Source organism: Nerophis lumbriciformis, linkage group LG19, assembly GCF_033978685.3.
Source record: "Nerophis lumbriciformis linkage group LG19, RoL_Nlum_v2.1, whole genome shotgun sequence".
In the NCBI taxonomy this organism is placed as follows: domain Eukaryota; kingdom Metazoa; phylum Chordata; class Actinopteri; order Syngnathiformes; family Syngnathidae; genus Nerophis; species Nerophis lumbriciformis.
Window position 1 is genome coordinate 2,761,625 of NC_084566.2, and position 17,933 is coordinate 2,779,557.

Here is a 17,933-nt window from a genome sequence, read left to right on the forward strand (position 1 = left end):
TTTTGACATTTAGGAACACTTTAAATGAGTTCCTGATGAATGCATCGATTGGCGTGTGCAACGTGTCTCATGAAAGTGCAAATGGTTTTGGATTTATAATGGAATTGTAGTCATTGCTACAAGTCTTCTTCTTCATCTATATTGCCTCCGTCTCGCTCATTCTCTCGTTGACTTAATTGAATTCATTGCAATTTTCCTCGCTTGGGTCTGTCAAATAAAAATGACTTTGAGAAGGAGAGCTTGTCTGCAGGCTGAACAGTCTATCTATTAAAACAATATTGGATTTTGATGTGTCGTCTGTTGCTATAATGAGAACGTTTGATATATTTTTCATAACTGATGGAATACCAGCTGTTTTGAAGTCTTGCTATTAAAGCTGAAACAGTAAAGCGCTAGGAAGAAATATTCAAAGGTGAGTGGGATCGGGGTAAAATATGTTGGATTTTTTTGTGTCTGAGATTTTTAAAAGCCACAAAGGATCAAGAATACACACAAAGGGATGAGCTGACGTGAAAAGAAAGGCTGTGATTTTAACAAAGGAAGACTTGGTCCCTATTACATCACTTGTTGGTGCCTTGGGGGAACACGAGTTGTTGTGTTGCATTCAGGACCAAATGCAAACACATCTTCATCTACATACTGCATACTTGCTAACCCTCTCGGATTTTCCGGGAGACTCCCGAAATACAGAGCCTCTCCCGGAAACCTCCCGGGACAAATTTTCTCCCGAATATCTCCCGAAATTCAGGCGGACCTGAGTGACGTGTCGACAGCCTGTTTACACATCCGCTTTCCCACAATATAAACAGCGTGCCTGCCCAATCACGTTATAACTGTAGAATGATCGAGGGCGAGTTCTTGGTTTCTTATGTGGGTTTATTGTTAGGCTGTTTCATTAACGTCCTCCCAGCGCGGTAACAACACACAACAACAGCAGTCACATTTTCGTCTACCGTAAAGCAGTCCGTCTGCCGTAAACAGCAATGTTGTGACACTCTTAAACAGGACAATACTGCCATCTACTGTACATGCATATGTGACAATAACATCTAGGGCTTTTAGAGAGTGCTGTGCACAACTACGCACACAACAAGGAGACGAAGCAGAATGCATCATCAGAGAGGGTGTTCAGCATGGTTAGAAAAATAGTGACAGAGAATAGAACAAGGATGGACAATTCAACCCTTAACTCAACAATGTTGTGAGTGTTGTGTGTGTATATGTGTAAATAAATGAACACTGAAATTCAAGTATTTCTCTTATTTATATATATATATATATATATATATATATATATATATATATATATATATATATATATATATATATATATATAATAAAATAATATGTATATATATATATAATAAAATAACATAAAATAAATATATATATATATATATATATATATATATAGCTAGAATTCACTGAAAGTCAAGTATTTCTTATGTATATATATATGAAATACTTGACTCCTCCCCTCTTAACCACGCCCCAACCAAGCCCCCCCTCCACCCCCTCCCCCTCCCGAAATCGGAGGTCTCAAGGTTGGCAAGTATGACATAATGAAGACTGCAAACTACAACAAAAACATATTTTGTTAAATCCATGGATGCAGCCGTTGTGCAAGTGACCTTACACTACACCGGTTCTAGTATAGCATCGCGGTACTAATGAATCAAAAACGGTACTACACTCTGTTTGAAATGTACCGTGTCAGGCATGACAGCGCGTCGTCATCATGTCATGACATTGCTGGTTTTACGAGCAGAGGAGCATGTTCGGCAGCGCACACACACGGAGTACTTACAAGCAGACACAGTGTGCAGACAGAAAAGGGAGAACGGACTTATTTGGGCCTAAAAACTGACGATAAAGGTGAAGTTATAACACTGAAACGCCCTCAGGAAGAGGTGCTTTAAAACATGGCTAGCTAGCTAGCAGTTAACATCCATCCGCAGTCTGCAGTGTTTTAGCTACTTCTAAATCACTAATCCTTGCCTCCATGGCGCCGAATAAAGTAAGTTTCTTCCAAGTACCATTATCACTGCAGGACGAGGAATAGCTAAACATGCTTAGGAGGATACAATAGGTCACTGGTGTCACCGCTAACAAAAGCTAGCACGCCTGCAATTAAACAAATGCCATGGATGGATTATCACCTGACATCCACTGAAATGATACCAAGTACAAGAGCGTTTCTAGTCAATGCTACTATGATTACATCGATATTTTTTATCGTCACAAAATCTTTTTTCCTTTTAAAAAAAATCATATTATGTTTATAAACTCAGGAAATATGTCCCTGGACACATGAGGACTTTGAATATGACCAATGTATGGTCCTGTAACTTGGTATCGGATCGATACCTAAATTTGTGGTATCATCCAAAACTAATGTAAAATATCAAACAACAGAAGAATAAGTGATTATTACATTTTAACAGAAGTGTAGATAGAACATGTTGAAACAGAAAATAAGCAGATATTAACAGTCAATGAACAAGTAGATTAATACTTATTTTTTACAGCTTGTCCTTAATAATGTTGACAAAATAATAGAATGATAAATGACACAATATGTTACTGCATATGTCAGCAGACTAATTAGGCGCCTTTGTTTGTTTACTTACTACTAAAAGACAAGTTGTCTAGTATGTTCACTATTTTATTTAAGAAATAAATTGCAATAATAAACATATGTTTAATGTACTCTAAGATTTTTGTGTTAAAATAAAGCCAATAATGCAATTTTATTGTGGTCCCCTTTTTTTTTTTTTACAAAAGTATCAAAATACATTTTGGTACCGGTACCAAAATATTGGTATCGGGACAACCTGGTATCGGCTTGAAGTGATGAGAGAATATTGATGCAATATAAAAATAACTGTTGATTTTGAACAAATACACATTTTACCAGAAGCTTCACAAAGCAATGAAATCGTATATATGGCTGTTTCTAAACCGCTTTAGTTCATCCTCACATTTTTATACCAGTGACATTAAATCATCAGGCATGACAAATGACCCAGAAGGAACTGACTGGACCGCAGGAAGAGAAAGGTCACTATGCAAATGGTATTGTGAATGTAAACTGAATAAATGGTGGCTGATTAAAAATGAGAAGAATACAACTTTTGTATCCAGAGAGGCCAACCCCAAAATACACCGGCTTCTCTCAGGGGCACCAGATAATCCTGCTTCTGAAGAACATGGAGGGCTCAGAGACCATGTGGAAAGTGGTGATCCCATCCAGACAGAAAGAGACTGACACCCGTAGGCAAAAATAGAGGACTTGAAGTTGTCCGATTAGCGGAGATGTGTGTGTGTGTGTGCCAGGGAAGCACACACACGCTCCAACCCTAATCCTCCGGTTCAAAGCAAAAGGCCGCTGATCTGATGAGGCCCTTCTGCTATTTTCTCACCTTCTCAAGTTGCAGGACAATATGCATTGTCCCACCATCCCCAGCAACAACTCACCTTCCATGGGAGTGTTGTTATCTGGCCGGTTGGCAAAAACCACATCGACATACTCCAGCTGCATCCTCTGGAGGGAGCCCTTCAAACCTGCAGCGGGAAGGCAAGAGAAATATTGTACATTTACAGTCGTGGTCAAAAGTTTACATAAACTTGTAAAGAACATAATGTCATGGCTGTCTTGAGTTTCCAATAATTTCTACAACTCTTATTTTTTTGTGATAGAGTGATTGGAGCACATACTTGTCGGTCACAAAAAACATTCATGAAGTTTGGTTCTTTTATGAATTTATTATGGGTCTACTGAAAATGTGAGCAAATCTGCTGGGTCAAAAGTATACATACAGCAATGTTAATATTGGTTACATGTCCCTTGGCAAGTTTCACTGCAATAAGGCACTTTTGGTAGCCACCCACAAGCTTCTGGCAAGCTTCTGCTTGAATTTTTGACCACTTTTTCATCTGACATCACATGGACACATATAAGACCTTCTGGAGGAAAGTTCTGTGGTCAGATAAAACAAAAATTTAGTGGTTTGTCCATGTTTTGAGGAGAAAAGGTGAGGCCTTTAATCCCAGGAACACCATTCCTACCGTCTAGAATGGTGGTGGTAGTATTATGTTCTGGGCCTGTTTTGCTGCCAATGGAACTGGTGCTTTACAGAGAGTAAATGGGACAATGAAAAAGGAGGATTACCTCCAAATTCTTCAGGACAACCTCAAATCATCAGCCCAGAGGTTGGGTCTTGGGCGCAGTTGGGTGTTCCAATAGGACAATGACCCCAAACACATGTCAAAAGTGGTAAAGGAATGGCTAAATCAGGCTACAATTAAGGTTTTAGAATGGCCTTCCCAAAGTCCTGACTTAAACGTGTGGACAATGCTGAAGATACAAGTCCATGTCAGAAAACCAACAAATTTAGCTGAACTGCGTCAATTTTGTCAAGAGGAGTGGTCACAAATTCAACCAGAAGCTTGCCAGAAGCTTGTGGATGGCTAGCAAAAGCGCCTTATTGCAGTGAAACTTGCCAAGGGACATGTAAGCAAATATTAACATTGCTGTATGTATACTTTTGACCCAGCAGATTTGGTCACATTTTCAGTAGACCCATAATAAATTCATAAAAGAACCAATGAATGTTTTTTGTGACCAACGAGTATGTGCTCCAATCACTCTATCACAAAAAAATAAGAGTTGTAGAGTAGAAATGTTTGGAAACTCAAGACAGTCATGACATTATGTTCTTTACAAGTGTATGTAAACTTTTGACCACAACTGTATTTCACTTAGTCAGCATTGGTGCAAAGCTACAAATGCAATGGTTCTCAGTAGTTCATTACATAAATTTAGACTGTTAGGTTGTGTAGGGCACACCCAGAACTTAATTCACTCTGAACATGTGATGTTCACGCTATATCGACATTGTTTTACTTAGATTAGCTAGAACAGGTCTAGTCTGAGAGCATAATGCAGGTTGCACAGTATTTATCCTCCAAAAATGGGGACATGCCCAGACGAAGTTTGTTTTGCTAATATTACCCATAACCCACAATCCTAGGTTGCCTATAAAGCCCTCTAAAAACCTGCATCAATGTCTGATATACACAGTGGTGTGCCGTTAGACCCAGCAAGGCCTTTTCTGCTGGCCTAACATAACCACAACTCATGATCATCATTAAAGATAAAAGTATTTTTTAATTTATTTTCCCTAAATATATACCGTATTTTCCGCACCATAAGCCGCCCTGGGTTATAAGCCGCTCCTTCAATGAACGGCATATTTCAAAACTTTGTCCACCTATAAGCCGCCCCGTGTTATAAGCCGCATCTAACTGCGCTAAAGGGAATGTCAAAAAAACAGTCAGATAGGTCAGTCAAACTTTAATAATATATTAAAAACCAGCGTTCTAACAACTCTGTTCACTCCCAAAATGTACGGTAATGTGCAAATGTGCAATCACAAACATAGTAAAATTCAAAATAGTGCAGAGCAATAACATCAATAACTTAATGTTGCTCGAACGTTAATGTCACAACACACAAAATAAACATAACGCTCACTTTCTGAAGTTATTCTTCATTCATAAATCCCTCGAATTCTTCTCCTTCGGTGTCCGAATTAAAAAGTTGGGCGAATACGGGATCCAAAATGGCCGGCTCCGTCTCGTCGAAGTCATTGCCTTCCGGAAAGCTCGGACCACAGTTGTGACCGAAATATCCACCCAGGCATTTACGATCCACTGGCAGATGTTGGTGTATGTCGTCCGGCGCTGTCTCCCTGTCTTAGTGAAGGTGTGTTCGCCTTCGGTCATCCATTGTTCCCACGCCGTTCGCAGTCGTGCTTTAAATGCCCTGTTGACACCAATATCGAGCGGTTGGAGTTCTTTGGTTAATCCACCCGGAATGACGGCGAGTGTTGTATTTGTGTGCTTCACTTGTTTTTTGACACCATCTGTGATGTGGGCGCGCATGGAGTCGTATATCAACATGGAACACACAAAGGAAATGAAACATAATACCCGCGCGCTTCTTCTTCTTCTACGGGGGCGCTTCCTCTTTCATCTGGGGGCGGGTGCTTACCTTGGCAGTTGCTTACCATAGAAGAAGAAGCGCTTCCTCTTCTACGGGGAAAAAAGATGGCGGCTGTTTACCGTAGTTGCGAGACCGAAACTTTATGAAAATAAATATTTATATTAATCCATATATAAGGCGCACCGGGTTATAAGCCGCACTGTCAGCTTTTGTGAAAATTTGTGGTTTTTAGGTGCGGCTTATAGTGCGGAAAATACGGTAATAGTATTCATATTCTCTTCATCAGGATCAGGATCGGGATGCTTTATTATTGTCCATTCTTTAACATGTACAAGACATATAAGAACTGAAATTACATTTTGGGCACAGTCCTACTAAGACCAGACATACATTACAGGGAGACAAGAACAGGACCGCCAACGGATCAGCCACTTACGGCGCTCCTTAAAAAAGGTGAGAAAAAGGTGATATTGCGAAAGGGGGGAAGAGTAAAAAATATCAGTCAAAGGATGAACCCTCTGGAGGGGGTCCAGACTGAGTCCAAGGGAAAAAACCTCATTTGCCATAGCACACATAAACAAGTTACATATAATCACAACAACTCGCAACAGAGGGGGGTCGGGGGGAGTTGGGGCCCTGGAGGCCGGCCTGCTGCTATAAAGCGCTACTCAGCCGCCCATCACCCCGAAGGGGAATCAAGCGGTGGTGAAGGCGTTGGGTGGGGTGGGGTGTGTGTTTGTGTATATGCCCATTGTCTTTGGGTGTAGTGGTGTTGTGTCCATAGGCCTATGTTCGACTTCCAGTATTCATATTCTCTTCACGTCATATTATGCTCCTTCCAGTGCTGTTTAGGTTAGAGTTTTTATCCAATCAGAATTCAGCTGGCTTTTGTTGCCATGCTGTACCAAATCTGCCCGGGGCCTTCAGAATCAACAATGTCTGTGCACTGTAAGTGAACAGGCACATACAGTTGATAGACAATTGCGATAGTCAATCAGATCACAAGTTGTTGTCAGTAAGGACTTCTAGCTGGCCTCACGTTATACGTGACATTTATGCGTCCTGTGATTGGATACTCACTGGGACCGTTAGCGGATGAATATGAGAACACATAAAGTTGATAGACAGTTGCGATAGCCAATCAGATCACAAGTTGTTGACAGTAGCCTATCTAAGTAGCCTGATGTTAACGAGACTGTGATTGGATACTCACTTGTCATTCCAAAGTGAGTATCCAATCACAAGTTGCAATTTACTGAAGCAGGAAGGGTTGCGCAATAGCCAGAGAAGGAGAACAAAACGCTGATTAGGTAGCAGATATATATTTGCAAGGCCATTTTCAAGAAGGATATTTAAACTATAAGGATAACTATATATTGTGAGACGATGTTGGCCAACCCCGGAAGCTAGCTCAGCTGTTTATTTGCAATTTACATTTTAACAGTACCACATAAGATATGTTTTAATTGCGGATGCGGGTTTATTGATTTTTAAATGCACCAGAAAATAACCCGTTTTGATGTGCTTCAATGCGCAGTAGTGCGTAAATGTGTTTCTGTATAGCATTTCTCCAGCAATGGTAATGTGGTGACATCAATGATGGTATTTTGAGAGGTAATCATTGAAGTCGGACATCACTGAAGGCCTAGGTGGGAAACGCACGGCTCGCCACTGGATAAACACAATGTAAATATGTATGTAACGTAGTCTCAGGCACATTCATGATAACATGCATGAACTGTATTCGGTCATTTCAGCCATTACTTTAACTTCTTTCCTGGGCGCTTTGGTTTCACAGAGTGCAACAGTCCTAGAATCTGTCTCAGTAGAAGCATTCAATTTTGGCCTTAAAACTCATTTATATGCAATAGCTTTTAGATAGACCCCTTTTAGCACCAGCTGATCTGCCGCTTTTCTGCTCTGTCCTCTACTGGCCTGACGGTAGAGGATACCAAGTGGCTATGGATCATTTCTGCACTGGTACAAGTCTGGATGAAGTGCTAGCTGAGCAGAGTTGTGACGTGGAATGAATCACTCCTTCATGCACAGCTGCGGTGGTCTCTGTGTAGCTGACCTGGCTATCTGTTGGCTTCTTGATGGACTGGACTCCCGCATTATCCATTTATTTAACAATTCAATCATTTTGCCTACAGTAAATGCCGCCGATCCCCTTGGAACTGCGGTGCCTTCTCAAGGTTCCTTTTTTCCCCCAGCTGTGGTCGTTTGAGATTGTTCTTGCTTGGATGTGGGTTTAGATCAGGGGACATTGTGAGTTTGTGAAGGGTTGTATAAATACATTTTGATTGACTGATTGATAGCACTGAGCGCTACTTCCCTCGACGAATTAGAGAGCGTGTTCTGCCTTTGCTACCACTAATGATGGCAGACTTTGTGAGAGACGACGACGACTACTTTGGGACAAATCAGGATCCAGAACCTTATTTTGAGCTTGAATATACAGCGGATGAGCTACTGGTTATAGAAGGAATAGGTGAGCAGACAGGAAGAGAGGGTCAGGACCGGCATGACTTAGTGGCGGAAATGTGGATCTTGCCAAGCCATGCCTACAAATATGACACACAATGTTACATCTGTGGAAAGGCTTTGTGTATCTGCCCCAAGAAACTGGATCCCAACCAATGAAGAATTGTTTGTGCTAATGAACCCTGCATTGGTATTTACCAATATAAAGTATGTGATGTATCATATTGTAACAACAACAACCTAACCAAAATCAACTAGAAAAAACGCCACAGCAAGCTGCCTTTTTTTTAGAGGGCTTTATAGGTGGCTACCCATTATCTGCATTGTTAGTCGCCTCTTGCTAGCAGTTTTTCACCATTTAGAAAGCACAGGAAAGAGTAAAAATGTTTTTTTTGTCTCACATAAGGATTGTGAATGATGGGCGAACTTCCCCAAAAAAGTGCAGTTTACCTTTAAGATACAACAGAATGAGATTTCTGCCAGCACAACAGCAAAAACATGTATTATTTTGGGTGAATGGCTTCGACATGTAAAAATAACCAATTAACAAACTATGTTACCGAATAATGTGGTGTTAATGTAACACATCTGTAGCTCTAGGAACTTTACACTAAGTGGTGGTCGAACAGTTGTGTTTACAGGGACAGTAATAACAAAAAAATCCAAATATGTAATATCATTCTAAAAAGGCACTGTACGAAGGTTGTCCCAATACCAGTATTTTAGTACCGGTACCAAAATGCATTTCAATACTTTTCGATACTTTTCTAAATTAAGGGGAACACAAAAAAATTCATTACTGGCTTTATTTTACCAAAAAATCTTAAGGTACGTTAAACATATGTTTATTATTGCAATTTAGTCCTTAAATAAAATAGTGAACATACTAGACAACTTGTCTTTAAGTAGTAAGTAAACAAACAAAGACTCCTAATTAATTTGCTGACGTATGCAGTAACATATTGTGTCATTTATCATTCAATTATTTTGTCAACATTATTAAGGACAAGCTGTAAAAATTCATTATTAATCTACTTGTTCATTTACTGTTAATATCTGCTTACTTTCTGTTTCATATGTTCTATCTACACTTCTGTTAAAATGTAATAATCACTTATTCTTCTGTTGTTTGATGCTTTACATTAGTTTTGGATGATACCACACATTTGGGTATCGATCCGATACCAAGTAGTTACAGGATCATACATTGGTCAAATTCAAAGTCCTCATGTGTCCAGGAACGTATTTCATAAGTTTATAAACATAATATGAATTTTAAAAAAAGGAAAAAAGATTTTGTGACGATAAAAAATATCGATGTAATCATGTAGTATTGACTCGATACGCTTTTGTACTTGATATCATTACAGTGGATGTCAGGTGTAGATCTACCTACGGCGTTTGTTCAGGCATGCTAGCTTTTGTTAGCGGTGACGCCGGTGAGCTATTGTATCCTCCTACGGTGTGTAGTGAAGCATGTTTAACTATTCCTCGTCCTGCAGTGATAATGGTACTTGTAAGAAATGTACTTTATTTGTCGCCATGGAGGCGAGGACTAGAGATGTAGAAGTAGCTAAAACACTGCAGACTGTGGATGGATTTTAGCCGCTAGCTAGCTAGCCATGTCTTATTTATTTTTATTTTTTTATTTTTTATTTTTTGTCCTGTCCAGCTTCTCAGGCAAATCATATAGTTGATGTAGATGCCCATATCGGCTGTTCAGATTTACTTTACAAAAGAGAAGTGTAGGATACTTCTCTTGTTGCCTTATTTGTATTTGACTTTATTAAATGTATTTATATTATTATTTGGTGCAGCCGGGCCGGAGCAGGAGGGGATAGAAAGAGAAAAAAAGGAAGACAGTGGGGGAAATTGTGGGGACAAGAGGGGGAATAGATAGAGAGACAAAAACAACAACAGCAAACACAACAATAATAACAACAACAACAACAATAGAGCAACATCAGCAAATACAACATGTACAAATAAGATGATAAAAGTGATAGCAAATAAGCAGTTAGCGAAAATGAAAAATAATACAGAAATGACAATGAGCATTATTACACTACAAATGGATCAATACAAATACCAATAGAAATAGCGCTATTGAATGTAGGTTGCTTCTCTAATGTAGGTTGCTTCTCTTTCTCCCCCTCCATTTTTCTGCATTCTTTCGTATCTCAAGTTATCATTACGTATATGTATTGTTGCATTTAAACAACTGTATTGTTGATAATAAAGGTAAATTATTGGTATTGTTCATTATCAATAGCGCTATTTCTATTGGTATTTGTATTGATCCATTTGTAGTGTAATAATGCTCATTGTCATTTCTGTATTATTTTTTATTTTTCGCTAACTGCTTATTTGCTATTACTTTTACCATCATATTTGTACATGTCATATTTGCTGATGTTGCTCTATTGTTGTTGTTGTTGTTTGCTGTTGTTGTTTTTGTCTCTCTGTCTAATCCCCCTCTTGTCCCCACAATTTCCCCCTCTGTCTTCTTTTTTTTTCTCTTTCTATCCCCTCCTGCTCCGGCCCGGCTGCACTAAATGATAATATAAATACATTTAATAAAGTTAAATACAAATAAGGCAACAAGAGAAGTATCCTACACTTCTCTTTTGTAAAGTAAATCTGAACAGCCGACATGGGCATCTACATCAACTATATGATTTGCCTGAGAAGCTGGACAGGACACAAAAAAAAAAAAAAAAGAAAAAAGAAATAGCGCTATTGTTAATGAACAATACCAATAATTTACCTTTACTATCAACAATACAGTTGTTCAAATGCAACAATACATATACGTAATGATAACTACAGATACGAAAGAATGCATAAAAATGGAGGGGAAGAAAGAGAAGCAACCTATATTAACCTTGTAGATTGTTATAGTAATAACAGGTTTAGCTTTATCAGTGTGCCATGTGTTTCCCAGTTTACCCTAGGGCAACAACGTTAATATATGTTTGATGAAACGTGATTATATGCATGAGTGTATGTATGTATATGTGCTTGTATATGTACAGTATGTGTATATGTATGTTTGTACAGTGAATGTATATGTACAGTATGTGTATGTTTGTACAATGAATGTGCGTGTGGATGTACAAACTTTGAGTATGTAGATATGTACTATATCTGTGTATGTATGTGGGAGCGTAGGTACCTATGTATGTATGTATGTATGTATGTATGTATATGTGAATTTGCATGTACAATACATTTGACTCCCAGTGTGTGTGGGAGCCAGAGTACAGCCCAAGCCCCCAGAGAGCCCAACCCACAAACAGTAGGTGTGGCGCCCAGGGAACCAGGGACCACCTCCCCCACGCAGCCAGGCCGGCCAGCGACAGGAACCCCGGAGCCAGGCCCAGCACGCCGCCCGTAAGAGCGGCGTGAGCCGCAGAGGACAAGGCACGAGAAAAGCAGGGGACAGCCTGGCCCCAAGCCAGCGAGAGACCATACCCCACACGGGCAGAAAGGCGGGACTCCCCGCCCGGGGGGCCCAGAGACTCCCCGCAACCAGACGGGAAGACCGCCCCCGCCCCACCGGCAACCGGGCCCCCACGACCCCATCCCCCACCCCCGGAGAGCGCGACGAGGCCCGCCCTCGGCCACCCCACCCAAAGCGGCCGCCGCAGGACCACCCAGCACGGGGCCACGGGACCCACCCACCCCACCCAAAGGGACCCCAACGATGGAGATGGAACAACCAGCAACCGCCCTATCGAGTTCACCCCCTGAGGGAGGGGAATAATAAAAAATAATATTAATAAAATATATTAAAAAAATAAATAATTAAACAAATAGCAATAATAATAATTATCATTATTATATACATTACATTAAAAAATAAATAAATAAATAAATAAATAAATAAATAAATAAATAAATAAAATAAAATAAAATAAAATAAAATTAAAAAAACAAAAAAACAATTAAAAAAACAAAAGAATTAAAAGAAGATCACGGACATGCACAAGGTCACTACCCCAGCAGATGGCCGACTCGCAGCACCTCGGAATACCTTGCAGCACCAAGCTACCACAATAGACGCAGGGACTAGACCCAGCAGGCCCCAACCAAGACGGGCACCCGGTAGGGATGGACGGTGGGACGCAGGAGCTCCAGACACGCAGTTTGGATGCAGCAACCCGAGGTGCCGACCCCCGCCTGACAAGCAGGCCCAGAGCGTACCCCCATAGATATACATACATACATACATACAGGTAAAAGCCAGTAAATTAGAATATTTTGAAAAACTTGATTTATTTCAGTAATTGCATTCAAAAGGTGTAACTTGTACATTATATTTATTCATTGCACACAGACTGATGCATTCAAATGTTTATTTCATTTAATTTTGATGATTTGAAGTGGCAACAAATGAAAATCCAAAATTCCGTGTGTCACAAAATTAGAATATTACTTAAGGCTAATACAAAAAAGGGATTTTTAGAAATGTTGGCCAACTGAAAAGTATGAAAATGAAAAATATGAGCATGTACAATACTCAATACTTGGTTGGAGCTCCTTTTGCCTCAATTACTGCGTTAATGCGGCGTGGCATGGAGTCGATGAGTTTCTGGCACTGCTCAGGTGTTATGAGAGCCCAGGTTGCTCTGATAGTGGCCTTCAACTCTTCTGCGTTTTTGGGTCTGGCATTCTGCATCTTCCTTTTCACAATACCCCACAGATTTTCTATGGGGCTAAGGTCAGGGGAGTTGGCGGGCCAATTGAGAACAGAAATACCATGGTCCGTAAACCAGGCACGGGTAGATTTTGCGCTGTGTGCAGGCGCCAAGTCCTGTTGGAACTTGAAATCTCCATCTCCATAGAGCAAGTCAGCAGCAGGAAGCATGAAGTGCTCTAAAACTTGCTGGTAGACGGCTGCGTTGACCCTGGATCTCAGGAAACAGAGTGGACCGACACCAGCAGATGACATGGCACCCCAAACCATCACTGATGGTGGAAACTTTACACTAGACTTCAGGCAACGTGGATCCTGTGCCTCTCCTGTCTTCCTCCAGACTCTGGGACCTCGATTTCCAAAGGAAATGCAAAATTTGCATGGTTGGGTGATGGTTTGGGGTGCCATGTCATCTGCTGGTGTCGGTCCACTCTGTTTCCTGAGATCCAGGGTCAACGCAGCCGTCTACCAGCAAGTTTTAGAGCACTTCATGCTTCCTGCTGCTGACCTGCTCTATGGAGATGGAGATTTCAAGTTCCAACAGGACTTGGCGCCTGCCCACAGCGCAAAATCTACCCGTGCCTGGTTTACGGACCATGGTATTTCTGTTCTCAATTGGCCCGCCAACTCCCCTGACCTTAGCCCCATAGAAAATCTGTGGGGTATTGTGAAAAGGAAGATGCAGAATGCCAGACCCAAAAACGCAGAAGAGTTGAAGGCCACTATCAGAGCAACCTGGGCTCTCATAACACCTGAGCAGTGCCAGAAACTCATCGACTCCATGCCACGCCGCATTAACGCAGTAATTGAGGCAAAAGGAGCTCCAACCAAGTATTGAGTATTGTACATGCTCATATTTTTCATTTTCATACTTTTCAGTTGGCCAACATTTCTAAAAATCCCTTTTTTGTATTAGCCTTAAGTAATATTCTAATTTTGTGACACACGGAATTTTGGATTTTCATTTGTTGCCACTTCAAATCATCAAAATTAAATGAAATAAACATTTGAATGCATCAGTCTGTGTGCAATGAATAAATATAATGTACAAGTTACACCTTTTGAATGCAATTACTGAAATAAATCAAGTTTTTCAAAATATTCTAATTTACTGGCTTTTACCTGCATATACATATACATACACATACATATGTATGTGTACACATACACACATATACACAAACATACATACATATATATACACATACACCCACACATATACACACATACATACATACACATACACATACACACACACATACATACACATACACACACACATACATACATATACACACATGCACATATACATAAACACACACATCTATAAACACACACATACCCATACTTGCCAACCTTGAGACCTCCAATTTCGGGAGGTGGGGGGTTGGGGGTGGGTGCAAGGGGCGTGGTTGGGGCGGGGGCGTGGTCGGGGGCGTGGTTAAGAGGGGAGGAGTATATTTACAGCTAGAATTCACCAAGTCAAGTGTTTCATATATATATATATATATATATATATATATATATATATATATATATCAAATCAAATCAAATCAACTTTATTTATAATATATATATATATATATATATATATATATATATATATATATATATATATATATATATATATATATATATATATATATATATATCCCCGCGACCCCGAAGGGAATAAGCGGTAGTAAATGGATGGATGGATGGATGGATGGATATACATATATATATATATATATATATATATATATATATATATATATATATATATATATATATATATATATATATATATATATAAATAAAAGAAATACTTGAATTTCAGTGTTCATTTATTTACACATATACACACACATAACACTCATTGTTGAGTTAAGGGTTGAATTGTCCATCCTTGTTCTATTCTCTGTCACTATCTTTCTAACCATGCTGAACACCCTCTCTGATTATGCAATGCTGTGTGGCACGCACAAAAGTGCTTTCATCAAATGCACTAGATGGCAGTATTGTCCTGTTTAAGAGTGTCACAACATTGCTGTTTACGGCAGACTGCTTTACTGTAGACGTTCTTTATATTGTGGGAAAGCGGATTCAGGTCCGCATAGAGCTGGAGGGGGCGTGGCCTCCAGCTCCGCCTGAATTTCGGGAGATTTTCGGGAGAAAATTTGTCCCGGGAGGTTTTCGGGAGAGGCGCTGAATTTCGGGAGTCTCCCGGAAAATCCGGGAGGGTTGGCAAGTATGCACATACCTATACTCATACATGCACACACATATACATACATACACATACATACCTACATCCTACAAGCCAACCAACACGACAATAAACAAGTATGAGGCCGGCAAGTTCGTCAGCCCCGACAACCACCACGCGCGCGCGCTGCCACCAGTCACAACATCAGCCACCCCCCTGCACCAGACCCAGCAGCCACGGGCGCCCACACCACAAACAAACGGCAGCAGAAACAGCAGCTGCAACCCATGGCATTTGTTTAATTGCAGGCGTGCTAGCTTTTGTTAGGGGTGACACCGGTGAGCTATTGTATCCTCCTACGGTGTGTAGTGAAGCATGTTTAGCTATTCCTCGTCCTGCAGTGATAATGGTACTTGGAAGAAACGTACTTTATTCGGCGCCATGGAGGCCAGGATTAGTGATTTAGAAGTAACTAAAACACTGCAGATTGCGGATGGACGTTAGCTGCTAGCTAGCTAGCCATGTCTTAAAGCACCTCTTCCTGAGGGTGTTTCAGTGTTATAACTTCCCCTTTGTCTTTAGTTTTTAAGCCAAAATGCATTCGTTCTCCCTTTTCTGTCTACACACTGTGTCTGCTTGTTAGTACTACGTGTGTGCGCTGCCGAACATGCTCCTCCGCTTGTAAAACCAGCCATGTCACAACTTGACGACACGCCGTCATGCCCGGGAACCGGTACTTTTCAAACAGAGTATAGTACCGTTTTTGATTCATTAGTACCGCGATACTATACCAGTACCGGTATACCGTACAACCCTACATTGTCCATATAAAGGCCTCCCCTGATTAAAATGATCACTCATAAAGTATATAGTAGTCTCTGCAGTTGAGTAAATAAATGCCTGCGCTTTATGAAGAAAATATATTTTCTGGCTCGACTTTTCAGCATGTGCAGAAAGTGACAGTGTCAGGAGAGTAAAATGCGTTCAGTTTCACACACAAAGAAGAACAGATGGAAGATGTAAAGCTTTCAGCAAATTAATAGAAAGTCCAGGCTAACGGCACACGCAACTTCAATCACGTTCAAGTGCGCCTGGCAGATTAGTATAGGCTTCCTCATCAAATCCTACTGGAAATTTCCGCCTTAACTGCCACGCTTCCAACATCTGCAGAAACACCCCAAACATGGATCCTAATCTCCTCCCGCACCGCCATGGTGGATTGTATCCTCTGTCTTGTAGATAAGCTCGACTAGCTCCGAAGGGCAGTCTTTTTTGGGGTGTTGAGCAAAAAAGATTACCTTCTGGCGTCCGCGATAAATAATGTATTTGTTTCCCCCGAAAGTCTCATTGAAAAGATGAAGTAGCGAAGGAATCCTCTGTCCTCTGGGCTAACTTGCAAAGAGAAGAATGCACACTGGGACATCCTCATTTCCCTGCCCTCACCTCAGCAGTGGTACTCATTAAAACACATTTTAGCACAAGATGGAGAGAGAAACTCTATTTGTCACTTAATTTATGATCCAATAATCACCTAAGGCTTTGGGTATACTCACTAATAGAGTTTAGTAAAGCTTCTTCTGCATCTCTGAATGAGGAGCCAAATAGTCAGCTACAAAAAAAAGGTAACAGACTTGACACTAGGGTTGTACAGTATACAGGTACTAGTATAGTACCGCGATACTAATGAATCATATTCGGTACTATACCGCTTCTAAAAAGTACCGGTCCCCGCCCCCCCCCTTTTTTTTAACGGGCATGTCTGGTTTTATGAGCAGAGGAGCATGTTCGGAAGCGCACACACACGGAGTACTTACAAGCCGACGCAGTGTGTAGACAGAAAAGGGAGAGGGCACGCATTTTGGTCCAAAAACTAAAGATAAAGGTGAAGTTATAACACTGAAACGCCCTCAGGAAGAGGTGCTTTAAGACATGGCTAGCTAGCGGCTAACGTCCATCTGCAGTCTGCAGGGTTTTAGCTACTTCTAAATCACTAATCCTGGCCTCCATGGCGACAAATAAAGTCAGTTTCTTACAAGTATCATTATCACTGCAGGGCGAGGAATAGCTAAACATGCTTCACTACACACCGTAGGAGGATACAATAGCTCACCGGCGTCACAATGTAAACAAATGCCATGGGTGGATCAACACCTGACATCCACTGTAATGATACCAAGTACAGGAGTGTATCTAGTCGATACTACTATGATTACATCAATATTTTTTAGCATCACAAAATATTTTTTTAATTTTTAATTTATTTATATTATGTTAATAAACTCAGGAAATACGTCCCTGGACGCATGAGGACTTAAATTATGACCAATGTATGATCCTGTAACTACTTGGTATCGGATTGATACCCAAATGTATCATCCAAAACTAATGTAAAGTATCCAAACAACAGAAGAACAAGTGATTATTACATTTTAACAGAAGTGGAGATAGAACATGTTAAAACAGAAAATAAACAGATATTAACATTAATGAACAAGTAGATTAATAATTCATTTTCTACCACTTGTCCTTAATAATGTTGACAAAATAATAGAATG

General features: G+C 40.4%; 1 protein-coding gene across 6 annotated transcripts in view; it reads right to left on the reverse strand.

The window, feature by feature from the left end:
• kcnab1b (potassium voltage-gated channel subfamily A regulatory beta subunit 1b) overlaps positions 1-17,933 on the reverse strand; it is a 159,317-nt gene that overhangs the window by 27,047 nt on the left and 114,337 nt on the right. For all 6 annotated transcript variants that reach the window (XM_072915175.1, XM_072915178.1, XM_072915179.1 and 3 more), the window contains one exon: positions 3,478-3,564. In XM_072915175.1, coding sequence (XP_072771276.1) covers positions 3,478-3,564 — 87 coding nt within the window. The remainder of the gene's footprint in view (positions 1-3,477; positions 3,565-17,933) is intronic.